The 27,951-nt window shown below is 39.5% G+C and overlaps 1 protein-coding gene across 1 annotated transcript in view; it reads left to right on the top strand.

The window, feature by feature from the left end:
- ACE2 (angiotensin converting enzyme 2) overlaps window positions 1-27,951 on the top strand; it is a 366,082-nt gene that overhangs the window by 74,055 nt on the left and 264,076 nt on the right. The window contains exon 5 of the mRNA XM_044072791.1: window positions 10,757-10,869. Within this exon, the coding sequence (XP_043928726.1) occupies window positions 10,757-10,869 (113 nt within the window). The remainder of the gene's footprint in view (window positions 1-10,756; window positions 10,870-27,951) is intronic.

The raw sequence follows: 27,951 nt of genomic DNA on the forward strand, positions 1-27,951 counted from the left end.
CTAAGACAGAATATATGTCTGTGAATGAGAGAGAGGATAGGATGTAGGGAGTAGAGGTGGCGAAGGTGGATGAGTTTAAATACTTTGGATCAACAGTTCAGAGTAATGGTGAGTGTGGAAGAGAGGTGAAGAAGAGAGTACAGGCAGGATGGAGTGGGTGGAGAAGAGTATCAGGAGTGATTTGTGACAGACGAGTACCAGTAAGAGTGAAAGGGAAGGTCTGCAAGAGGGTAGTTAGACCAGCTATGTTATATGGGTTGGAGACAGTGGCATTGACAAAAAGGCAGGAGTCAGAGCTTGACGTGGCAGAGTTGAAGATGTTAAGATTTGCACTGGGTGTGACAAGGATGGACAGGATTAGGAATAAGTATATCAAAGGGTCAGCCCAGGTTGGAAGGTTTGGAGACAAAGTGAGAGAGGCAAGATTACATTGGTTTGGACATGTGCTGAGGTGGGATGCAGAGTATATTGGGAAAAAGATGCTAAGGATGAAGCTGCCAGGTAGCAGAAAAAGAGGAAGGCCTAAGATAAGGTTTATGGATGTGGAGAGAGAGGACATGCAGGTGGTTGGTGTGACAGAGCAAGATGCAGAGGGCAGGAAGAAATCGAAACAGTTGATCTGCTGTGTCGACCCCTAACGGGAGCAGCCGAAAGAAGAATTCTTCATTCCTGGGAATGGGTCTCTCCCTGTTCATTAACCCAAATTCCTCCCTGTCTTTATCCCATTTAATCAGTTCTCCATTTTTCCTAAGATTTTCACAAAATCTAGGTTTGTTTTTTATCATTTGCCATAATTTTGCTGTAGTATTAATCCTCCTGTTCCCCCTCTACTTTTTTCCAAGCTTTATTGGGAGCAATTTCTTTCTCCACTTTTGCAACTTGAACCTTTTCACAATGGATGTTATAGAATTATATGTGAAATATTCACCATCTTTTCCTCTATCCATCCTCTCTGCCTGGGCCCAAAGGTTTATCCTGTTACTATCATTATCCATACACCCTTCCCTTATAGTTTATAGTTCATAGGTGAATATTAGGTTAACTGCCCTAATGGCAATTTTAAGCCTAGCCAATAACCCAAGGTCAGAATCAAACCTTGTACCCTGTCTTCAGGAGATGACAACCTAAAGCTTTAAGTCAAACCCGAGATTGCTATCTGTTTCCAGTCTGAGTCTTAGGCCCAATTCACATATGCCAACCTTATTTTAATTGCCACATAACAGGTCTTAAGGTTTGGCAGTCTTAATCTTCCTTGTTCCTCACAAGAACTTTCCTATTCCACCTCACTCTACAACTTTTGTCTTTCCAAATAATTTTTTTTATTTCCTTATTTGACACCTTCCACAATGTTCTGTCCAAGTGTTCAGAATATGTTTGCCCTACTTAGAGTATTCATAGGATCATAAGAGATTACAAGGCTATCAACCGGGAGGTCATTTCAAACCTAGACGTTTCATCCCATTGTAATGCCATAGAAATGTTAGTTAATACCCAATTTTGCATTTAGTAATGACTGCCCACATCCAGGAAAGTTGTGGGTGCTATCCCCAGTAAGAATTTACAGTGCCCCATCCACTCATCCAGGTTCCTTTTGAACAGTGTAATAGAAGTACTCTGTTTCACATGAATGGGTAGCTTATTCCAAAGATGCAGCAGTCGCTGGAGATAATTCTGTCACTCAGGCATGTTCTATTTAAGTTGCAGGCCATATTTAGGTCTCTGGAATTAATGGCACCAGGAACATATTTATCACTTGTACTTTGTTGTGCATATCCATAAACAGAATTTTCCATTGTTTAATCTTATAAATTATCTTCACCTAATATCCATCCACATTTGTGTTGCTACCTGGTGAATATCCTCTGCTAACCATATCCCTAGATATTCCACTGTTTTGCTGTCCCCACAAAGAGGGGTACATTTTCAAAAGGTTATGTGTTGGTACATGGATCATAACTATAGACTTAGATATGGCCTCATTTAGCTTGTATACTGCAGTCTGTTGATACTGTATCAAAATATGAAATAGTTTTCAGATATCATTTTGTGTGTCAGTTATATGCAGAGTTACGTCTTCTGCTAAGAGAGAAATCTTCTCATGTGTTCATTATTAATTATAACCCTGCATGTAGAGTATTTTCATAGTTAAAGGTTCAATATCACACAAACGCGGGGAGAGAGGCAACCTCTGTTTTGTGCCTCTGTTCAGTTCCAGCCTGCTCACTACCATTATATATGCTTCTGCCCCCTCATTTATTCTCTTAAATATGCTCAACAACCTGTCTGGGAAGGTATACAGTGATAGCACTTTCTTAATAAACCCTCAACTGACCCTTTCAAAAGGTTTCTCAGCATTCAACCTAACTAACATTAAGCTTTTTCTGTTTTGATCTGTTTGTATTTGGATCAATAGTGTCTTATTTATGTTGTCAAATAACTGTCTTCCCTCTATGAACTTACATAGGTCCAATCCTATTATCCTCAGTAGACAGCTTGATATATGTCTAGTAAGAGAAGTTGTAAAAGCTTTATAATCATGATTCAGTATTGAAATTTGTCTATACATACCTGGGTCAGCTGGATCTTTATTCAATTTCTGTATAACAGTTGTTGCTGACTTCTTCCACCATTTCAGTATATTTTCTTCTGGATTTTTCATATAGTCAGGTGGATTTTTTGGATATTAGTATAATTAAGGACTATCATGGCAGCATTTCTACTTCATTATTTAGAAAACCGTGCTGGAAGAACGCATTGCTGCATTATACCAGTATGCATCCTAGGTTTGTTTTTCCCAATATTATTAAGGGACAGTTTATCAGAATTATCAGAATTTGTAAGGATCCTTTAAATGTGCAAGCTGAATTGAACACCATGCAAACATTACTTATTGACAGAAGTTATAATAGCACCATGATAGATAACATCCAGAATTTGGTTTCAAATGGAGTGATATCTAGTAATAGAAATATGAATTTTAATAATAGGAAGCGAGTATCAAATGATGCCCAGGTTACATTTTTTACCAGATACACCAATGACAACAGTAAAATAGTTGATATTATTAAGAGAAATTGGCAGCTATTGATGATTGACCCCCTAATTTTAAATATTGTAGGATCTACGCCTAAATTTACTTATAGGAATAGCAAAAATCTTAAAAGAATTCTATGCAAGGAACATTCTTATGTTCAACGGGTCATATCCCGGACAAATAGATTGGGTACTTATAGTTGCAATAAATGTAAGATGTGTAGGTTTATAGTTGAAGAACAGTGTTTCAAACACCCTACATTTGAATATACTTTTATACCTAGGTTTTACGCTAGTTGTGGCGATGAAAACCTGATCTATTTAGCAACTTGCATGCAATATACTGCATTTTATGTGGGCGTTACCTCTAGAAAATTAAAAGACAGAATATATAATCATATTTATGATATAAGGAGGCGGAATCAACGGAATGCTTTGGCTAAACATGTCAGTGATCATGTTAACCATAGTTTTAGATTTAGAGTATTACATCTAGTAAATAAAACTGTCAGGGGGGGGGCAACAATATGAACTATTTGGAGTATGTCGAGCTTTCATGGATTTTTAAATTAAGAGCTCATGTTGAACCAGGGCTGAATCAACATATTAGTATCAAGCCAGTATTAGAAGCTCGTAAATATTAAATATTAGTTTGGTCAAACTATATGTTTATATTATTACTTTTACTGCACATATTACAATATTCTAGTTAGAGAACTTGAATCATTGAATATATGTTTAATGATGTTGATCTATGCAACTCTGATGCACATATATCCATTTGTTTGTATGTTTTAAAATGTGGTTACAAAAGTATTGTGTGAAATTAATGTGTATTTGATTCTTGTTCTGCTGTTTCTTTGTTTATAGCACTATTTTAGATCTAGTGCTTTAAGGTTTTATTGGTTTTAATTATTTCAATTATTCAATTAAATGCTATTAAATATGGTATTTAAATGTTGAGATCTGAGGTATGTAGCGAGATCTGAAGAAGCATGCTGGGATTGGACGTGAAAGCGCTTATCATAATAAATACTGGATTTTATTTATTACTTCGTAGTGGTCGTGTTCAGTTTTATACTTATATTTTCTTCCTCTAATAGTTTACTGAACATCTTGAGCTAAATATCTATCAAATTGTCCTTTCTTATCTACCACACCTCTACTGCGATTCCTTGTAAACAGTGTCCCCTATTTGCCTGCCTTTTCAAAGTCTCACTAATCTCTTCTTTTGATATTTCCTGAAGTAGAACTTTTCCTATTCTTCATTTATTTTTATGATAAATAACCCAACTAAAAATGTAACTGTCTGGGGTTTCACTTTTAAAATTCTTGATTCACCATTATACAATATAATAAAATCACAAATTTTCTAATGCAACATCTGGGCCAGTTTCTAATTGGCCAGTTTACACATTTCTGAAATTCATTATATATCTTTCTACCTTTTGTTGTCTTAGACATTGGGCTAAATGTTTCATATTCCTTGAATTATTATCATAAAAAGCTTGTGCCAGGGCTGTATTTCGATATTCATACAAGGCATCTAAATGTTCCACTACCTCCACCCTCACCCTATTTAGTTGTTGTTGTTACTGGAATGATATGCTACCCAATTTACACTGGTATTCTTCAATTTCTTTCTAAACCTAAGGTGTACTTCCTAAAACTCCTTTCCAGAGCTGTCTGTTCTGAGCATACTCTACATATTGCTATCTTGCTTTCAAGTTCTTCCACTCCATCAACATATCTCTTTTGGCCTCTTGCATCTGCTCCATCAGCTGCTAGAACAGGAGTGTCCAACCCGCGGCCCGCGGGCCGCATGCGGCCCTCAGAGCTCTTCCATGTGGCCCGCGACCCTTAAATTTAAATTTAATTTTAATTTACCTTTTTTTCCGTGTGTTTACATGTCCGCGTACTTTTGCTGTTCTGCGCATGCGCCAACTTTCATTTTTTCATGTTTTTTCATACCAGCGTCGTTCCGCTGGTATGCGCATGCGCGAAAACACCGTTCGGTCGTTTTTTATAGTTCTAGTAAAGCTGAAGGAAGGAGCGAGATCGTGGAGAGAGGATTTATTTTATTTTGGAGTACACACTGACTACAGTTACACTACACAACATAGCAAAAGGTAAGGTAAGTAATTTTGTGAGTTTAATATGTAATTACTGACCAGTAGGTGTACAATACATGCAACGCTTTGATTAACTACAGTGCATTTGATAATAGCAATGAAACCGAGGAGTGAAAATTTTATAATGGTATATGTTTTATTTAGCGGTAGTCACAAGATGGCAAGACATTGCAAAGTACAAAAAAAGTGGACCTTTTTTTTTTGTTGTTGTTACAATGAGGGCTTTATTTTTCAGATTTTTTTAAATTTAATTGGAAAAGTGTCTTAGAAGTGTGGTAGTTGGATTACCATAATGCACTCTTCAGAAGTGTTGCCTTGCATAACTGTCAAGTTTTGAAGCTACCAACATTTGGTTCAGGATCCTTGCTGACAGTGAATTCAGTTACATTTCTTGACTCTGCTGATGTTTTAACATCCATGTGTTCTATGTTGCCAATTTCATATCCATTTTATATATTTTGTTCCTGTATTTTGATTCTTCTTTCTGTGCAGAACAGCATGTATGAAATTTTAACCCACTCTTCTGCCTGTTTGGTGAAATGTATATGCTTTATTTAAAAGCATTTCTTCAGTAGCAGGTTGTTTTACTGTAAAGGGCTTGGATGCCATGCCCATAGGGCAATAGGAACTGCAGGGAGAATGTCTGCATTAATATTACCTGCAGAAATTGCCCTCGTAGTTACATAGGTGGTCCAAAATGCTGCTTCAGGAAATGAAGATGAGTGATTTAAGGAATTTCTGACATGCAAGGGGTATTACAAATAGGAGTATAGGAGAATAGGAGCCCTCCACTTCCTGTAGCCTGCATACAGAATGCAAGCTGGGGTACTGTCTCTGGCACCGCTGAGAGTCTGAATTCATGCAGATAGAACGGCTGTGTCTTCCATTGCGTGGGTCAGTGTTTGCAATGCAGTTCTGGATTTGCTTTTAAAATGTTATCTCTTCAAATTATTCAAATGTCTGAGGTTTGGGAAAAGCAATTTTAATATTATTTTCTGTTAGTATGAAGTTGCAGCCTGCACAAAGTGTATGCAGTACGCGAGTTTTTATATAAAACATGCACCGATGAAGGTTTTCTGGAGCTACCTTAAATTAAAGCAGTAAAATGAGACATACTATTGGCTCATTACTACCAGAAATTATTCTGCAGATCCAATATTAACTGTTTTTTTTATTAGAATGAGATATTGAATTTTAGGGCAAATATTATGCATTAATTAATTTATTTATTGTTCAAACTCACCTACAATACAGCCAGTGGGCTGACTTTGTATTAGTCCACATAAACCTGGGGTCTTGTTTTTTTTTTTTTTTTGCTCTTCAGTGAATGTGAGAGACCTTTTTTTTTTTTTGGTCCTCACTTGCCCTCAGACCATTTCTGTTGACTCAATGCGGCCCTTGCAACTGAAAAGGTTGGACACCCCTGTGCTAGAAGGTTTCTCCCTGCTTCTTCTTTATTAATGTCCTTATTTCCTGTTGAATTCTTCCTGTCTCATACAGATTTTCTTAACCAATCTTCTGCTTTCCTGCACATGCACCCAAACCACCTTAATCTATTCTCTTGTACCATCTCTGCAATCGAATCTACTTTGATTTCTGCTTTGATGCTATAATTTCTTCACCTGTCATACAGTGTGCATCCTACCACTCATCTCAGGCATTTCTTCTCCATCACCTCAAGCTTCCTCAATGTTCTGCCTCCACAAGCCATGTTTCTGTACCATGCTCAAGTATTGGTTGCACCACTGTTTTTGCAGACCTTACTTTTCAGATTCTTTGGCATTTTTCTATCATAAACTCCCCTGTGCTAGTTGACTGCAGCCTCTTTTATTCTAGGTTTGACTTTCTCATTCAGATTTTCCTTGTCCTCCACCACCTCACCCAGGTACTTGAAATTATTGACCTGTTCCACTTTTTTCTCATCTATCTCAGTTTTTAAATTCTAATGATTTCTCCAACTTGCTGCCATGGCAACTGTCTTGCATGTACTCAGTTTCATCCCATGGTTCTTCAGTTTTGCATTCCATTCCACTATCATTTGCTTATGTTCCTGTTCATGATCTGTTTGTAATGCCACATTATCAGCAAACAGCAGCTTTGTTGCTCTGTCCCCTTCCAACATGATTGCTAATGTAGTCCATCACCAGTATGAACAGCAGTTACTCCAGAGCTGATGGATTCTGACAACCACTGGGAACTACTCTGTGAGTCTAAACACTGTTTGCACTTATGTTATTGGGTCCTTGTTTGCACCCTGCACTAATTCTACCAATGTTTCTGGCACTTTGAACCATCACGGACCTGCCCAAATCAGCTTTCTTGGGATCTTGGCATATGCTTTCTCTAAGTCTAGGAACGTCCAGTTGGACTGTTTCCTCATCTCTATCTTCCTCTCCACTATCTGTCTCACTGCAAATATCTGACCAGGTGTACTGCATCCTGATCTGAATCTGAACTGCGCATCTTCCTTTCTGTTATTCTGCACATTCACTCATCAATCACCCTCTCCAGCACTTTCATGCATCGTGACAAGAATCTGATACAACTATACTGCTATGAGTACCCTCAGGAGTCATTTCTTCTCTAACTCATTCAAACATGTTGGCCATATCTGCTGTGACCTCATCTGAGCCTGCTGCTCAGCCTGCTGACTTAATTTTCTTAGTGTTGTTCTTAATTCTTCTAGCATGGATTCTTCTTCCTCTATCATCATAGGCTGTGTATGGGCAATATAGCTTCTGTGGGGTTTTCTTCATTTATGAAGCTTCTGGAAGTACTCCTTCCATCTGCCTTTGATGTCCTATGGACTAGTGAGCAAGTTATTGCTGGCATCCCTTATGAATGGTGTCTAATGACTTAGCTTCTTAATTTTTCTTTGTGCCATCTGCTGAGTCACTTTCCACAAGCTGATATAATGCCTCTGATGCCTTGTTCTTTGCTAGTGAGATTGCCCTTTTATCCTCTTTGTTAGGCAGTCAGTGCTCCTTCTTAGCCTGGTCCATCTTTTCTATCTCCTACTTTTCCCTGTGCCTTTTCATAACTTTCTGGACTTCTGCATTCCATCACCAGCTTTCCTTATGTACCTTATTTCCATACCTGACATGGCTGCGAATCTGTTCTGTAGCCTTCACACATGCTGTTTTGATATGTTGCCAGTCTTCTTCAACTCTACTTATTTACATTTTTCCTGTAGTGCTAGACCCCTGAGTATTTCCTTGAATTCCTAAGCTTTCACTCTAGTCAACGTCCAGATTTTCCAGCCTAGTCTTTGTTGACCTTACAGCCTTCATTGATCACTGCTTGCAGTTGATCGTGGCCACCAGTGGTTTATGCTGTGGACCAACTGTTTCAATGGGGGTTTGCAATCTCTAACTCTACCCAAATTCATTTTCCTTATTAGGAGGAAGTCTACATGAGTTGCATGTTGGCCACTCTTGTATGTGACCTTGTGACTGCCTCTCTTGGTGAATCATGTGATGGTCACTAACAAGCTATTTGCTAGACAGAAGTCTAGTATGACCTCTCCTTTTTATTCCTATTGCTCCACCCATGTAGACTCAGACAGGCCTCATATCCTGTTCTGTCTGTCCCAATATAATCATTCAAGTCCCTGATAATCAACACCAACTCATACTGTCCTTTTCTATGTACAAGGTCCTACAACTATTACCTGAATGTGCTCTTGTCCTCGCTATTGCAACCCTGTTGTGGGGCATAGGCTGAGATTATGAACAGTGCCCTATCTTTACACTGGAGTCTGGGTGCCATGAGTCTGTCATTAATTCTGATGATATTCCTCACATTCTTCAGAAGACTCTCCCTCACCACAATTCCCACATCAGTTTTAGACTGTCCTCCCCCTGAATACTAGACTCTTGGATACCCAGGATTTTCAGCCTTCTCCTTACCATAATATAGGTGGTTCATATGTGTGTGCTAGGCTAATGGCCCTGGAGAGTTTACAAGCCTAGCCCATTGGATTACCCTGGAATCATGCTACCTGACATTACTTCCCAGTGCCTCTGTTGAGCAGAGCCATTGGAGTGATGCCCGGGGTGAATTTTCTATTTCCCATCCACTCATCAAGATTTCTCTCGAAAAGGGCCAGTGAGGTGCTCTGTTTGACATGTATGGGAAGTCTATTCCATAACATGGGCAGTCTCTGGGTTATGGACCTATCCCTCAAGCTTGTTCTGTTAACTGTGGTAATGAGGTCAAGGTCTCTGGAGCATGTTACCTACTTCCAAGCTCAGTCCTGTCAGTGAACCTACAGTCAGTGTAGCAATGCATAGTTCATGCTAGTCAGGCTGGTTGGTTTTAAATTCAGCTTTCAGTCAGCAGAACTTTCAAAGATAACCCAAGCTTGGCAGCTGGACATCTCATCTTGTTCAGCAAATACAACAGACTCATTTGATTTCTGACTAGATAAATTGTGACTAATCACCTGTGCTGCTTGACGGCCCACTCTGACTGTGTACTAAAGCACTACATATAACAGGCTAAGCTTGAGGATCACCACCAGGTCGACATGTTATCTCATTCATTCAGTCAGTCAGTTATTCTGTTATACCCATATAATCTGGTTAAGACTTATTAAAATATATTAAATATGAATGTTTATTAATAACTGTAGCTTATGTCACAAAACATTTTCTTCTCATCCCTGCCATTTATCCTTGATTCAATGCTAGATTACCATGGGTAAATCCAGCATTACCCAAACACACCTGTGGGCTATTGATAATATACAATGACATTATTTAAGAAAAATGTTACCTAATTTTCTTAAATAATGTCCTTGTGTAATAGCACTGTGGTGCACAGAAGTGCTCTTCTGCATTTTCTGAGGGCTTTCCTGATTCATAGATTAGTACTAGGCTAACTGCCTTTACAAACCATTTTAAGACTAGCCAATTATCCCTTGTGAGACTTGAACCCTGTACCTTCTGCTTGTAAGGCAAACATCTTAACCATTTGGCCACCCTCCCAATCCTTGAAGGACTTCACATATGTATGGGACTTGTGTTTCCACACTTACGAAGTACATCAGTGCTGTGTAAAGGAAGCAACAGAGAAAGGAAGATCTCCATTGCTTTTTTTTTTTTTTAATTAAAACGATGAAATCGAGATTTCAAATGAATGGGAGAGACAGAGAGAGAAAATATAAGGATAATCAGGTATATTTTTCTAGTTTTGTATAACACACCTGATTATCCTTGTATTCGTCTCTGTCCCATCTCTCTTGTTTGTTTTAAGTCTCTGCTTTTTTAAGTTTATTTTTTAAAATAAAAAATGAAGAAAAGTAAAATTTTATAGCATATATTAATGGAAGAAAGTATGGGTGACAGGACTTTTTTCCATTGGTACATGATCGATTTACAACAGACACGCCGGTAGGGTTGACCAATCAGTATGCTAGTTTTGAAATGTTAATGGCCAGTCATTGTACAATGCTCATGTTTAGTCATTTCCCTATTTAGTTCTTCCAATATAGAGTAGAATTAATTTGTAAATAGTTTTGTTCCAGTTAAATACAATATATATGTACATTATTACAGTAATTACATCTATTTTTACATTTATCATTAAAGGTTATGCTGACTATGGAGATTACTGGAGAGGAAATTATGAAACACTGGATACTGACAAGTATGCATATAGTCGAGATGAGGTTATCAGAGATGCTGAAAGAACATTTCAGGAGGTGAGAAACTAGCTAACAGTACTATCAGCTGTATTATTTTATAAACAATAGTGCTAATGCAAATAGTGATCCACTGATTTATAATGATGAATTAAGACAATGTTCTAGAGATCATAAGGTGCAATGGTATATATAACAGCAAAACAAAACTTATTTTATAGTGTGTCACACTAAGTTTTATATTTCAAAAACCTGTAGATGATGAAAATAACAAAGGCCCTTGAAAATAGGTACATCCAGCCAAAAATCAGGACATCTAATTAACAAAAAATTTGAATAATAAACAGCTAATAACATTTCCTGCTTACAGTAGCAATGTGGAATATACTACTCAAAAATGTTTTAAAAACAGACTGCCTCAAATGATGGGAAAATATAGGAGCAATGTCAAAGAGATGGTGTAAAATCTATCGACTTTAATGAACTGCCTTATTGAATTTTATGACACGAGGTCATTCATTTTTGATTCTGAAAAAGGGAGATGTAAGATGTGTGTCATCCTTCTTTAAATTTTTAGTCCCACCAGTATGATGATCACGTAATGTGTTTTTTGTGTGCTAGATAACTTCAAAAATCATGCATGATGAGGAGGATTCAAAAAATTGTGTCAAGGGGTAAAATCAAGCCTGAAAATAGTGACCTACTTCCAAATATAGGTACATCATTGCACAGGGATAGATTGGCCTGAAAATAGGAACATCGTCATCACCATCAGCAGTAGCAGCCCTTTTGTTCCCATTTTCTATGTGGGGTCGGGGTATCGTGTTAACTGCCGCCATCTCTCTCGATTCAGTGCCTTCTTCAACATTCATGCCTGACTGTCGCAGATCTTCTTTCACACAATAACCTCCACCTCTTTTCTGCTTTTCTGTACATGTCCAAACCACCATAATCTGTTCTCTTTGATCTTTTCTGTAATTGGAGCTACTTTAGCTTCTGCTCGTATGTCTTCATTTCTTCGTCTGTCCCACAGTGTGCATCCTACCACTCTCCTCAGGCACTTCATTTCCATCACCTCTAGCTTCTTCAACTATTCTGTCTTTACTGCTCAGGTTTCCATACCATACAGTACTACTGGTTGCACCACTCTCTTGTACACCTTACTTTTCAGCTTCTTTGGCATTCATCTGTCATAGACTACACCTGACACTCTATGCCAGTTGGCTGTAGCCCCTCTGATTCTAGCTTTGGCCTCATCATTCAGATTTCCCTTCTCCTCAACCACGCCTCCCAGATAATTGAAGCTGTTTACTTGTTCCACTATTTTCCCTTCTTTCTCAAATCTCAGCTTCTTCTGATTTCCCCAATTTGCTGCCATTACAACTGTCTTATCTGTGCTTAGTTTCATCCCATGTGCCTTCAGTTTTGCATTCTATTCTCCTATCCTTTGCTGAAGTTCTTGTTCATAGTCTGCCGGTAATGCCACATTGTCCGCATACAACAACTTTGTTGATCTGTCCCCTCCGACCTGTTTGCTAATGTAGTCCATCATCAGTATGAACAGCAGTGGGCTTAGAGATGAACCCAGGGGTACACTCACTCCCACTGAGAACTCCTCTGTGAGGCTGAACACTGTTCATACTTGAGTCATTGGGTCTTTGTACATAGCCTGCACTAATTCTACCAGTGTTTCTGAGACTTCAAACCACCACAGTACTGCCCAGATATGGACAGTTGAGAGGTCTGCACCTGATTCATAAGTCTTAAATAAAATAACAATAAAATAAAATAAAGTAAATGATACCCACTTCTTTGTTGCCATTAACTGCTTAAAATGTAAGATAGTGGCTAAAAAGGAGTAGAAGAATTAGACAATACAACTAAAGGGTTATAGTAAAAACTTGAAAACGTGAGATTCAAACATGTGTCAAGACCAGAGGCAGAGATTTCCTTAGGTGGTGTTATTCTGAATCTACAATATTTTACACATATTTCAGACAATAAACTAAGCTTCTCTTCTTTTTTATAACTATCTGTAAATCAGACTATTTTATTTATACCAAATTGACTTGTTCTAGAAGTTACTAAAGGAAACAACCAATGTGTTTAACCAATGCTAGAAGGTATTTCTTTCCAGATACTTACCAAACTGATATTTTTCTGAAGAACAAGAAATTGTTAAAGATGATGAAATGAAGAATCAACTCAAATTAAGTTAAGTCGTAGTTCAGAAAGAGTTACCTGGGAACTCATTAAATAGCCTAGTGTGAGCGGTATGGCTTGCAATAGAAAGGCCTTGCTCCCACGATGTATTATTTTGCAATTCAGAGGCATATTAGCCTCCACAAGGTGGCTAAGACCTCATTATTAGCTAATTTGCATGTCGCTGAATTATATTATATAACCATGCAGATACTTTCAGATCTGGTAACATGGTAGTAAATTGCAGCTCATGAAAGCAGTGTCATTCCTTAGCAGTCACTCTCCAACTGACATAATGTACAAAACACAAACACAGATACCACAGTCCTCGCACTTGACCTGACCTGTCTGCCCTAACCTGTGCCACCCAACCCCAGATCCCTATAATAGTTGAAGTTTCATTATGGCTAGTATCTAGTATACCTTGGTGGCTAATGTGTCTACCTCATACCCTGTTCACCTTAATACTTTAAGTACCATTATGGCAATGCCCTGGTGACCATTACAACACCTACATGTACTATTTTCCTGTGTCTAGTTAATCCCTCAATCCCTATTGTGATGCCAGTGCCATTACAACTCTTAACTATAGTGTTTCCCCTTGTGTCTACTGAATCCCCCCACCCTCAATCCCTGTAGTGATGGCTGGGCTGTTACGGCACATAACTATAAAGTTTTCCTGGTGTCTAATTAATCTCCTCACCTTGATCCCCATAGTGATACCAGTGCCATTAGGGCACCTAACTATAATTTTTCCCTAGCGTCTGATAAATCCCCCCACTCTCAGTCCCACTTCTGGTTTTGGGTGACCTTAAGGCATGTAACTAACATGTGTCCCTTGTGTTTAGTGGCATCCCCATCCCAGATCCCTGTATCACTGTTGTGGAATGTAGTCAAACATGGCCTTTTGGCTATGTTCACTACCACAATGTGGTAGGGATAGGCTTGTTGATCTATATGGCTGAGTGATTTCTTGAATCACTCAGAATGTAGATACCTTCCTGGTGGCAGTTTCAGGAGAGAGAGAGAGAGAGAGAGAGATAGAGAGAGAGAGAAAGAGAGAGCACATGGCTAATTATTATGGGAATATTGAGAAGGTTATTTGTACGTAAGGAAAACTCTGAGGTAAGTTCCTGGATTTGCTAGATTGATTAATCTAGAATGTGTTTAGTGTTTTCTGAGATAGAAAGTACAGTGTGAATCTGAGCTCAGAAGAAGAGGAAGATCAAGATATTCTTAGCAAAAGAGATGCAAATTTGTAAGGTAAGTATATAAATGAGTTAATAAGCCCTTTTTAGTGACCAAGCCTTTCACTAGTTATGACTGAGGAGTGTACTGGAAAGTTTGAGTAGGATCAAGCATGAGACCATGGCATTTTTGTTTCTGCTATGGACAATCAATGCATTTTTGCTTAAAAAACATCAAGTTGATCACAACTGATCAAGAATACTCATACATACTCCAAAATATGTGCTTTTGCAGGGTAAACAAGCCACTCTGCACCCTTTATGTGGGGGGAGAGGGGTCAAACTCCCTAAAGTTATATAATAACTTTGGTTGCACAATGATTAGGAAAATAGAAATTCCCAATGAAAGTACTCAGTGGTCTTGTATAATTAGTTACCATAGTGTATCTAACAGGCTAGCATTCAGTATCTAATAGAAAGTGACGTTGACTAGTTGTGTGGAGGTAGTTTCTGGAGCATTTCTCCCCGGGCCTCCGCTGAAAACAGGCTCTGTGGAACCTAGTCGGACTTTCCCGGTCAACAAATGATAAATAAATAAAAAAAATAAATAAAAATAGTTAGATCCAAAGGCAGGTAGATGAAAATACATTGGAACTTGATCACCTTTAGGGTGAGTGATAATCATACACATTTACTTAGGAAATGGGATTCCTATGAGGTTTAGAATTTTTAAGAAAGGTGAAACGTGAAAGTTCATGCCTAGTTTTAAGAAATCAATATTTGTTTCAGAGTAAGTGTCTATGAGTTTATGGTTTGTAGACCAGGAGCATGTTTGTAGAAATTAAGTCCATAAGACTGGTTCAGGAAGCTGAGAAAGTATTTTTTTTTTCAGTATAATACTTTGGCACCCAGTGGACTTAATGGTTAAATTAATTGGAGATATTTAATTTAATTGAGGCTTGATTGCCTCACTAATTGTTTTATTGGGGAGTGTATTTAAGGGGAATGTATTCTTACATGCATTACACTTCTTGAAGGCTGTGTTGCCTGAGGCGCTAAGGTGTTTTGAATAAATTCACTTTTTGGATCTATTGCCAAGTGGTTTTTGTTTGTGATTAAGTTTGCCTGAGCTATAGCATAATGAATTAGCGAAGATAAGTTACAAGGCCTGGGGTTCCCCTGCATTTAGTACAGGCAGGAAGAGGGGTGAGGCCTTTCTAGATCAGAATGCATTTTAGGAGTTGCACTGATATCCTGAACATTGGACTTCTGCTGGCACCCTGAAAAGAATCACTTGGGTTTAAGGTGAGCCCCATAAAATTGTTTTTGTCTACAGTTTCATAATGAGAAATTCAAAAGCCTTTACAACATGGCATTATGTGAAGCTGAGAGCCATCTGGATCAGAGATTTTAATGCATACACATTTGTTTGTTGTACAAGTGAAGGTCCTTTGCTGGTTAGTACCCTTGGTGAAGGACACTTAAGAGTTTACCTCCATTCTGGGTCTGGTGGATATTACAGCCTTGAAGATGGGAGATCTTTTACTTTTACTTATTATCCACAAGTGACAAGTCCACAGTACCTGGCTTCAGACATTTTAAGTTTTGTTTCTGGGAACTAGCAGGATCCTGCTCCTTTTTAAATGCAACCCCATTAACTCTTTCTGATCATGGCTTAATGATAAATAAAATAAATGCATTCCAATTTAAAAGTGTTGCTTGGCAAAATGGCCTCAATTTTCACTCATTTGCAAAGTTATCCTCTGGAATTCTTATAAAGTAGTGGACATCTTAGAGGCTTTCTGAGTAATGTATTTGAGGTGGAGGTTGAACATTCTGAGCTTGTGCATTGGTAATCCTTTAAATATTTTAACAATTCAGATATGAAGACATTGGCAGTCACGGTGATGCAGCGGTTAGCATTGCCACCTCACAGCAAGAGGTTCTCCGATTCAATCCTCGGCTGGGGTGCCTTCTGTGCGGAGTCTGCATGTCTTCCCTGTGGTCGCATGGGTTTCCTCCAGATGCTCCCGTTTCCTCCCAAAGACATGCTGTAAGTGGATTGGACACTCTAAATTGGCCTTAGGTGTGAGTGTGTGCATGTGTGTGCCTTCTGTGGAAAGTTGGGTGCCGGGCTGGCAACTCGACACTGTAAAACTCCACTGCCAATCATGAGCAGACAAGTGATCTGCTGTGGTGACCCCTAACCAGGAAAAGCCGAAAGAAGATATGAAGACATTGGAGAAAATTTTCGAGAAAGTGTATAACACTGGATCACATACATTTTGAAACCTGTTTTTCACAGAATTGCCAGAAATGGCAAGCAGATGAAAACTATGCCTCTTTCAAGCCATCTTTGGTTAAGGCTAAACCAGTGGACTATCTCAGTCACCAAATGCAATAAATAACTAACTAAATAAATATATATATATATATATATATATATATATATATATATATATATATATATATATAGCTAGATAGATAGATAAAATAAATAAAGTGAAGTTGTAGCTAGGTTAATGACCCCTAGGGCCCTTACAAGCCTAGCCACACACTCCAAACCATTTGAGTCCTGAGTATCATGGGTGCCTAAGCAGGAGCGGAGGAGGGGGTGATTGTTAGTAAGGAGGTAACTAAGGATTTGTAGAGGGGGTGTTAGTTAGGATAATACTTTTCTTATTGATGGTCTCTGAACATAAGGGACATGGGGGCCAGACCAGAGATAAATTTATGATTTTACATCAAATTGTCAAGGTGTTTTTGAATAGGGTCAGGGATGAACTCTTTTAGTTTTACATAGATGTTGAGCCTCTTCCATAGTGCAGGAATCCTTTGAGACATGTCTGTCTCTCCAGCATGTTCTGTTTATGACATAATAAGTTTAGATCCCTGGATCCTGGATTTCTGGTGCTGTTTGTTTTTGGCATGTGCAACAGATCCATTAGGGCTGGGTCTGAGGAAACCCTGCTGTAAACCAGACAAAAATTCCCTCTCAGCAGCCCTTAGGAGATTGAATACAGAGACAGAGCCTTTAGGTGATCAGTATAGAATGGGGTATTCATGCTCTGAATTATCCTGGTGAGAAATCTTTGTGGGCATTCCAGCTGTTACAAGTGTCAGGTTAGATACATACCAAAGGTGTCATTGTATTCAATGATAGGTCTGATAAGGGTCGAGAAGAGTAGAGTTGTACTAAAACCTCCTTGGACCTGGATGCTATATCCTTACCTATAAATTGGGCAACATAGAATGATTATCTTATTATCTTAGCTATGTGTTTGTCACATGCCAGACTGCTGTCTGTATATGTTCCCAGATCCCTTACTACTGAGTTTACTCTTAGGGGCATTTTACTGATGGAGAAATTAAGGTCAACACTTTCCCAAAGGGCATTATAATGCATTTTTTTGCATTGGGTTTTAGGCCATGGCTTTTGCACGAGTCGTCTGTGTTAAACCCACATGCAAGATGTTGGTGTCTTGGGAAGAATTTAAAATAGCTACCAATTTACTGTCATCTGTGAAGTTAGTGAACCAGATGCCTTGAATATTAGCCTTGACATCTGAGAAGTAGATGCCAAACAGGAGCGGGCCCAGCATGGAGCCCTGGGGTACTCCTCTGGTGACCGGTCTCTTGGTGCAGGTGGTTTCACTGTTCCTGACATCTTGGGTCCTGTCTGTAAGCCAGCTGGCAATCCAGTGAACTATGTAAGGAGTTACACCTAGCTCAGACAGCTTGTCAACAATACCTGAGAGGAGTATTGTATTGAATGCCTTAGCTAGGTCAAGATATGCAGTATGCACTGTTTTACCCTCATCCATTGCATGGTGACCCTCTCAAAGAAGTCTACTAGGTTAGGTAGGCAAGACCTTCTTATAACTAATCCAAATTAAAAAGGGTCCAGTGTCTGTGGGTTGCTAATGTCCTGGTTTATCATTTCCATGATAATTTGTCCCATGACTTTGCATATTAGGCTTGTTAGACTGATGGGTCTTAGGGAATTCTTGGAATGTAGCCTGTTTCAAGGCTGTAGTTGAAGAGCACCTGAAGTAGTCATGATAGGCCATGTTTTAAACTGTTCAAAAAGCAACTAGGAATGTTGTCGGGATCCATAGAGGTGGTGTTCTTGGATTTAGCAAGTGCTACCTGCACTTGGTACCTGCTGTAAGCTGGGGGAAGGAGGTTGGAAGGAATTTCACCTGGTGAAGCTGGTAGAGGTGGAGTGGGGGATGAAGTCTGAGCTGAATTTATCAGCCAGTAGATTTGCTATGTCACCCTGATCGGTGAAGTTGGTACTGTTCACCACCAGTTCAGTACACTGCTGTGTGCTATATCTAAGGTTCTGGACATAGCTGAAAAAGGCCTGCTTATTGTTTTTAGCCTGTAAGGCTATCCTGGTGTCATTGATGGCCTTGTTGTACTTAATTAAACCTCTTAGTTTCTTATTTAGTTGTATAAGAGAGTACTTGTCTTTAAGGGAGTTGCTCTTCCTGATTCTGGCCATATTTTTTTTTCAGTATATACCCTGTGAGGTTTGTTTTTAGTGTTTGTTTTGAGCTTATTTCTGGTAAGTACTTCTATGTAGCCACTCATGTTTGTATTGGGACCTAATAGGATGTAGATTTATTTTGAGTAGTTCCTACCTGTTACCGATTTAGCTGGATTTTCTTGCATGATTTTTACTTCAAATGAGGCACATGGTGGATTACAATGCTCTTTCATGCTGGGGAGTAACAGATCCAGTATGCTTGATCATTTGGTTGAAGTGTGCGTTATCTGCTCCAGGGGATTTGTGTTAATAAATTCCAGGAAACTTTGTGCCTGTCAGTTTGAGACAGTGTACATTTCCCAGTCTTATACGGGAGTAGTTAAAGTCACCCATGATTAAGGTGTTTAGTAGGATGGTGAATGCCTCTAGTAGGTTTAGGTAAGAGTCTTGAGACTCTAGGGGCATAGATGATAACCTGTGGCTAGCCATGATATGGTGAGGGATCCTATTTATGGTGATTTACATGTGCATGCACTCCATGGTATCATTCTGTTTAACCATCCTGGAGGTTTGTTTGTTGCTAATGTAAATTGAAACACCTCCACCTATGGCACAGGTCTGTACTCTTTTTGGTCTAAATGTGTGGAAGTCACTATAATTTTGCACTTTTGGAATACCTTCTGTGGCTTACAACCAAGTCTCAGTCACAGCACAGATATCTACATTCTCCAAAGTAATGAGGACTTGAAGGGTGTAGAGTTTTTTGCTTAGGCTCCAAGCAAAGTTGCTTTTAGATGTTTTCACTATGCTGGTAGTTTTGTTTTTTTGGCATTGCCTAAAAAGGCTATAAGGGGTGGATAACATTTTTGCCAATATCCAAAAGCATAACAGGAACAGGTGCAGCCCATCCTTAGATAAACAATGTGGTCTTTTGATGATATCCTCCCATGCTAGTTGGGAGGGTGGCCTAATGGTTAAGGTGTTTGCCTTACAAACACAAGGTGCAGGGTTTGAGTCTCACATGGGATAATTGGCTAGGCTTAAAATGGCTCGCAAGGGCGGTTAGCTTAGCATGAACCTATGCTGACAGATATGGTATCCCCTGAAGTGACACTTGGAACTAAGCCAGTTATTAAAATCGATTATTTTATGTTAATACTGTGGCATCATCCTTGGTGAGGATGGAGTGCTGCTTAGTGCAAGGTTGATATCTATCTGTGACTCATATTTCAAGAGATCCATTATTTCTCTTTTCATAGTCCAGTGAGGTATGTCAAAGGTAATTTACACCCACATGGACTATGATAGAATCCTGTTGGTACCTGGGTGCAGTAACTTCAGTGTGCGAGTGATATTGTTGGTCCTGGCTCCTGATAGGTGACTAACTATTATGTTCTCCTTGTCTAACCTGGTGAGTGGAACATCTGTGTATAGCACAATGGAGTCCCCAATGACAAGAGTATAAGGTAACTTATATGCTTGCCTTATGGGCTTTATACTTTGGGGACCATTAGGTGTAGGCTCACGTGAGATGTTTGGCATTGATTTTGGTGTGTGCTTTAATGATTGCTGAGGAGCAGTATCGCTATTATGCTGCTTTGAAGGTCTTTGAGATTTGGGAAGGTTTCTTTTAAGGATCTCAGCATAAGACAACCTGTGTGTGTGTGGTGAGAGGTATGTGTGAGGGATTTAATGTGGGTATTCCTGACAACCTCTGTTGTATGTATGATTTTTGCTGCCAAAAAAGTTGTGTATTTACACCTCTTGCATACCATGTTATTTTCTTTAATGAGAGCATGAGACAATTGTTGCATTGCCTTAGTATGCCCAAATCTACCAAGCTGGCCACAGAGACATTGGGAAGTTGCACATCCATGCTATTTAGTCCTGTAACAGGGTGGGTGGTTTAGGATTAGGGATTGCATTTTAACGGAGGTTCTCCTAGGGTATTTTCTGGGGTTAAGGGAAAGATGTTACACAGTGCTAGGATATGGTAGTGCTATTTGATGTGGAAGCTAGCTGTTCTAACTTATTTCCATGCAAAGCTACATTGTTTGACAGGTTTAGGATATAATCCTAACTTTGTAGGGAAATTTACTGTCTAGGCATTTAGTACTGTATAGCTACTATGTAGCCACCCACCAGCATTTGAAATGGTTCACCCAGATGGATACAGTGCATAAGAAAGACGGTGAAGTTGTTTTAGGGACCATGTCTGTAAGTAGAGGATGCTCTCTTTAGAAGGAATACTTTAGTTGATTTTGGATTAGGTGGAGAACATAAATAGTAACTACATAAATTTGGGGAAAGGTTGTGGCCTTGTCATTGCAGGCATGACTCCTACATTTTGGTGACTCAGAGGAAAGAAATCTGATGACATATTTTAAAAGAGGATATATTGAAATGGATGCATATGTTCAAAAAAACCCATAAGACTGTGGCCCAGATTACCTTATTGCTGAGTTATAGTAAGCTTTACCTGAAAAGGTCTTAAGAGTTTTGTTGAAGATGATAAGTTTGCATGCCAGAAATCTACAAGGTTCTCTGCTGGAATCCTGGAAAGCTGCTTTAGTATCTACTGTCTGAAGCTGAGCAGAGACTGGACTGACCCAGCTCATTATAGACATATACGCTTAATGAACATAGACTATAACTTGTTTATAGATCATTTTCTGGGGGGATTTAGCAGATAATAACTTTAGTGTAAGAGTATCCCATAGGTTTCACTCTGGGACAGATAAGGGCTCCAGTTCTAGAAATTAGAATGTATACCAAAACAGAATTTTATGACAGTTCTCAAATGCTCTGTTTTCTAGAAAATTTGATGAAGATGCCCCACAAAATATATAAAGGTACTTATACTATTGTTTGTGTGGAGTATGACTATGTCTTGGGACCTGGTTGAACTATGAGACTAGCTTGTTGACTGAACCAGAGCTACTCTCCAACAATATCTAAGGAAGACAGACTTTGGGAAAGCCAGAGGCAGGTTTACTACGGCAATTTTTTTTGTTATTATCTTGCCTAAATCTTACTGAGATTAGGCAACTTAGGTTGCACAGTGTTTTTCATGGAATCAAATTTTCAGTTAAATATTAAAAAAGAATAGATTTTATGTGGGGTGCTAACCCTTTGCATCTTTGATGGAAGCATTTCTGAGGAAGTGGTTATCATCTCATGATAAATATTTAGATGGAAGTTGTGCCTTCCTTAAAGCTAACAACAGGGTGTTGTAAAGTTTTTTTTAAATAGATGTATACCTGGTCATTCACAGAACTGGTTTAGTAAAAGGCAGCTGATAGATCAGTATCCATACATCTGAAAATGGTTTCATTGCCAAACTGGTTAGGTGAAGGCAGGCAGTGTCTACATTTTTGGTCAACTCCTAGGTCCAGAATCAAGATAGATAATATGGCACAATAAAAAGGACAAGGGATCTAATTTCACAGCATTGAACTGTATATGTTGGCAGCCATGCTCCATGTATTTTTCTGTTGTCTTTTTCAAGGAACCAAGTCTTGTGTGGAAGGTTTGAGGAGAAAAAAAAATGTAAAGGCCAAGAGTGGGTATCAGGGGAATACTGGACAGTATAGGTGATTGATTCTTTCCTGGTTTTCAAAGTCAAGTCTTAGGTAGCTGAGGTGCTTAAGAGAATCCCTTCCTTAAGCGTTATTTTTGGGGATGCAGACTTGTATCAATAAATTAACCAGATGTTGGCTGAGGACCATTTTTGGATTCTCTTCATATTTACGAAACACTAATGTTTTATTCATTGACAGCATTTCCCTCAATATTATTTTAAAGAAGGATGGTGAGGATCATAAAAATACCTATTTTTACAAGAGGAGGTCTAACATCCATTCAAAGCCAAACAAAGTTTTGTTAATTCAGAAACTTTTTCATAATCTTTTTCTCACATGAGAGCAATATTGCTCTAAAAGTAATGGGATGTGAATGCAATAACTCCTTATTCCTGTTAATTGCCTTCTAATTTATTTGGTAGCCTACTACTGAAATCTCAGGTTGCACTAGCTTTATTGGGCTATATTCGTGTCGCACATTTTCCCAATCCATTCATCATCACTCTTGTAGTTTACAAATGAACTACTTTATTGTTCATAGATAAATATGCTGGATGATAGAAATAAGCTATGATTTTCCTTCTTCCCAAATTGAGTAACCACTCTAACAATTCTAGCAACACACTCATCTGTGTTCTTACCTGATTGGACCCTAGTCACCATCGTCATTATCATCATCATAATCATCAGTATCAGCATTAAGGCGTGTAACTCATCTTCTGCTTCTTCTGTGTTTCTTCAACTATTTTTTAAATCAGAAGCGATGATATGGGCAAGTGCCAGCATAGCCAGCTGGAGTTTTGTAAAGAATGATATATCTTTTGAATATCAAGCTGATTTATACAAGATGCTTGTGTTACAAATGTATTAAGACTGTATGCCACTATTATACCAAACTGATTTGTACAGATGTTTGTGCTGAAAATGTATTCGTAAGCTTTGCTTGTGTTAATTGTGTTAAAATATATTAAAAGTGCACCCTGCTGGAATGAAAACAAATATGCATATATATATTGTAACTGAATTAACTGTATATGGTTTAATAAAGGATACTGGGACAGCAGAGGTTAACCAGCTAGCTTACTTTAAGAAAAATAATGGAAATGGAAATGACACCCAACAGTGCAGAATAAGACTGGAGATGATAGGTGAGGGAAAAAACTTTGTTCGTTAGCTCAGTAAAAATAGGGGAAGCCCCAGGTACTGCCATAAACATTTAGATGTGTATTGCAGCCATATATGCTAAATTCTTGTCTCAGCTTCAAAGGGGAATGCTGTGAGAACCTAGAGTCTGGTGACCAGATGAGGTCATCTTCCCAGCCCTCTTGGAAATTATATTTTAGATATTACAAAGAGAAATCTCAGATTATTGAGTATTCTGCTTTGGAAAACCTGACTAGAAAGACCCTCACCCACATCATCGTGCCTTGTGGTAGTAAGTAACTTAACTAGGGAAAAGTAATTATTTTAGATTAATCAGGAATAAAGTGAAGCTTAGCTTAGAGAGTGTTTGTTTATATGAGTCTGTCCATCAATGTTAATTTCAATATTTTCTGTGATTTGAACTCTGTGGTTTACTGCAAATATATATTCAATATTTTCATGCTCTTTTATTATTTATTATTAAATATATTTAAAACTTTTATTGTGACTGGTCCTTGTAGAAAGTATTCAACCTTTGAGAGTATTTATATTTACTTGGTGACACTGTGTGGGCCACTCCAGAAGGCCTAGTTGTCTTGGTCAACTGCTAATATTTGCATTAGTATTAATATTGCACTGTGTAATTGGATACTATTTGTAATAGCCTTATATTAACTGACTGGTGACAGTGAATTTACCCTATAGTCTGGGCAAAGTTGGTAGAGCAGGTAATCTGTGCCAGCTTTTCCCAAGTGTGTATGTGTGTGTGTGTGTGTGTGTGTGTGAAAATTAAATCTTAAACAGTGTGTGTTTGTCAGCTACTTGGGGCAGGGTCTCGAAGCACTGGGTTCACAGAGAGGATGCTGGAGGACTTGGCTTGGACACTCCGCTGAAGACCTAACCCTACAGCTGTACCAGTGGTAAGTTTTTTTGAGAACTTGGAGGGAGCTAGATATAGAGACATCCAGACCCTGAGCTAAGTGTATTCCCTGGGTGCTCTTAAGGTAAAGTGCACTTGATGCAAGGAGGTCTGCATCTGGAAATACTGAGTGTATCCATTTGTGTTCCAAGTGCACGTCCCTCTCCAGTGTCAGTTGTGAGGATTCAGACTCCCTGATTACTGGCCCAGCATGGGGACATCACATACTGGTAGCAGTGGTGGGCAATATATATTGGTGGCAACATGGTGGGATCATCACATGCTCACATATTGGTGAGCAGTGGTGTGGATAATTAATTTTTGTAGTCTATAAGCAGTGGCCACTAAAGAAGTTGTTTGTGCTCTCAAGTAGCCACAAAGTAGATGTTCAGAGTTTCATATCACAATATATTTATTTATTTACATTTGTTAGCTTAGTTAGTCAGGGAGAGCAGGCAAGGATGTCAGCAGGGGATTATGGCAAACTGAGAAGGAATCAGTTGACTGAGATGTGGCAAGACAATGAACTGGGGCATGCCAACCTGACTAAAGGGGAAATAATTGCAGTCTTTATCACAGCTGCAGCACAGATCAGCAACCAGGAGGGTAACCAGTTTGGTGATGCGAATTTGCAGCCCTCAGAAACAGGACAGTTCAACTTTTCTGCAGAGGACTTAAAAATCCATCAGGAGTTAAAAAGACTTGAACTGGAGGCCAAATGGTTGGAATTAGAATCAGCAGAGTGAATGTGACATTTGGAGGCTGAAGAAAAAGAGAGGATGAGACATCTGAAAGCCAAAGAAAATGAGAGGCAGAGGTAGCATGAGAGGGAGATGCTGATTCTTTACCAGGGTCATGGAGGAAATGGAGAAGGGAATAACCAAATCCCAGAACCCTAAAGGTCAGTAAATTTCTTCCACAATTTACAGAAGGTGTTAATTTTTATAGTTTTATTCATATATTTGAAAGGGTATGTAAACAGTATAACGTTGACCAAGAGATCTGGGTACGGTTCCTGACCCCCTTACTCCACGGTAAAGCTGTAACTGTTATTTCTAAATTGTCTGATACTGATTGCTTAAATTATAATACAGTTAAAAAATGTTTATTGGAATGTCTTAAGTTACCACCTGAAGCTTACAGAAAAAAGTTTTGTGAGCATAGAAGCAAGGTAGATGAAAGTGTATGTGATTAAAGTGTATGTGACTATATTGCTGAACTAAGCACTTATTTCATAGGTGGGTGAGTGGGTGTCAGGTCACAGCTTTTCAAGGCTGGCAGACCTTTTGGTGTGGGAACAAGCCCTTAGCACTTTTCTTGAGGATATGTGAATATGGTTGGCAGACAGGGTATGCAACTCTGCAGATGAACTGAGGAAAAAAGGACATCTGTACTTAGCAACCATGGTATCACTGCACTGGAAAGGGATCCCCAGTGCTGTACATGGATATAAGGGAATCCATGGTGGGCATCCTAAACCACCCCAGCAGAGACCACCAGTAACGGGGAAGCCACTTGTTCAGGTACATGGCCAGGATCAAGGGTTAAATATTTTAAATGCAACCAGTGGAGCCAGGTAGCATATAGATGTCCATGGAGGCAAGGTGGGTGAGCAAGCAAGTTGTAATGCCAGAATGCCAGTGGTAAGTTGTTTGGAGACTACAGGGGTACCAAGCTACCAGTAGTGTTTTTATCCAATCTTGGTGGATGGAAAACAGGCCACTGCCTAGAGAGACACAACCTCTGACATAACCATTGTGAAGCCTGCAGTGGTTAAAGAGGAGCAGTTCTTGCTTGGGCAGTCCACTTCAGTCAGAGCATTATGAGGGAGCCCATTCCAAATGCCTTTGGCCAGGGTTCACCTTGACTGGGAGGGTGGAAAAGGAAGCAATCAAGTAGGTGTGTTTGAGGATATCCCTGCAGATGTCTTGATAGGGAATGATTTTGATAATGCAGTACCTTGTGTGCATGCAGTGACATGAAGTCAGGCTTGGAGATAGACATGTGGGTCTGGTAGCTTGGGAGAGACCCAGACAGAATGAACACCTGAAGTCAAGACTGGTGATGTGATTACTTAAGGGAGGGAGCTACCCTGTAGCAGTGAGACTGAATGTGAGCCACAGCTACTGGGGGGTACTGATGTTCCCAAGGGCAGCGGTGAGAGTAGTACCCAGGCTGACAGTGAGGCACTGCTGTCAGAGGATACCAGACTTCCTGTGGAAAAGGAGCTGGGAAGAGTTACAAAGAGAGAGTTGAGACAGGCTCAGCTCTAAGACCCTACATTACAAGGCTTGAGGGAGGTAGCTAGGGAGGCAACTGATTCTCAAGGAAAAGGGGATTCTTTAAACTGGAACAAAGGGTTACGCATAAAGAGTGGACCCTGAGGGAGGGCTAGAAGGTAAGGTAATACAGCAGTTGGGAGTGCCCAGAGCCTACCATCTGGCACTTCTAGCCATAGCCCACGACATTGCTTTTCCAGGTTATATGGGCATAAAGTGTACCAAGAGATATATTATGCAGAGCTTTTATTGGCCTGGGATTACCAGGTATGTAACTGGGTACTGCAGGACCAGTGAGCAGTGCCAAAAAGTAGGTAAGGCAGGAGACAAGGTCAAAGTTCATTTGATGTCTTTGCCTGTGACTCAGGTGCCATTTCAGAGGGAAGCTATGGATATTGTGAGGCCTCTGAGAACACCAAGTTCTACAGGTAAGAAGTATATCCTAGTGGTATAGATTATTCTACTAGATACCCTGAGGTGGTGGCTCTGTCCTCTATTAAGACAGAGAAGGTTGCAAATGGTTTGCTAGAGATTTTAAGCAGGGTAGGTTTCCCAAGTGAAATGCTGACTGACAGAGGTGCCAAATTTATGTCAGACCAACCAGCTTGTCTGTGGGCAGTGTGTGGGGTGAAGCACCTAAAGACAACCCTCTACCATCCCCAGATTAATGGTCTTGTGGAGAGGTTAAACTCTACACTAAAACCCATGCTACGGGCATTTACAGACAAATATCTGCCCCATCTGTTGTTTGCTTGCAGAGAAGTATCCCAAGAATCTAGAGGTTTTTTAACTTTTCAGTTGTTCTATGGTTATATGGTGAAGGGGTCTTTTGATTTGATTCATGAAGAGTGGAAGAGTGAGTGTGAATCCAGTAAGGAGTCTGTTGTGGCATATGTCCTAAACCTCAGGACAAGGCTTAGGGAGCTCATGGGCTAGGCCCAAGAGAACCTGGCAGGAGCCCAACTTCACAGAAATTTTTGAGCCAGTGAGTATGCTGTGGGACCGCAGGTGGTGGTGCTCATTTCTGTCAGACACCATAAGCTGCAGGCAGCTTGGGAGGGACCCTTCAAAGTGGTAGGGAAGATCAGAGATGTTAACTACATAGTAGAACTGCTAAGAGGAGGCGGGGGCACAAACTGTACCATGTTAACATGACAAAACCTTATCATGATAGAAAGTCCCTTGTTGTGAGTATTTGCAGTGGATAGCAGGAGGAGGCTGAGGGTGATCTGGTGACTGATCTCCTCAGTGAGGCTCAGACTGACACCTAAGTGGAGGGGGTAGCAAAGTCCCAGTAGCTAACCCCCGCCCAGGTTTTAGAAATCCGAGTAGTGTTACA

This window comes from Protopterus annectens, chromosome 5.part1 (genome assembly GCF_019279795.1).
Source record: "Protopterus annectens isolate FY-2018-M chromosome 5.part1, PAN1.0, whole genome shotgun sequence".
NCBI classification, from domain to species: Eukaryota; Metazoa; Chordata; order Ceratodontiformes; family Protopteridae; genus Protopterus; species Protopterus annectens.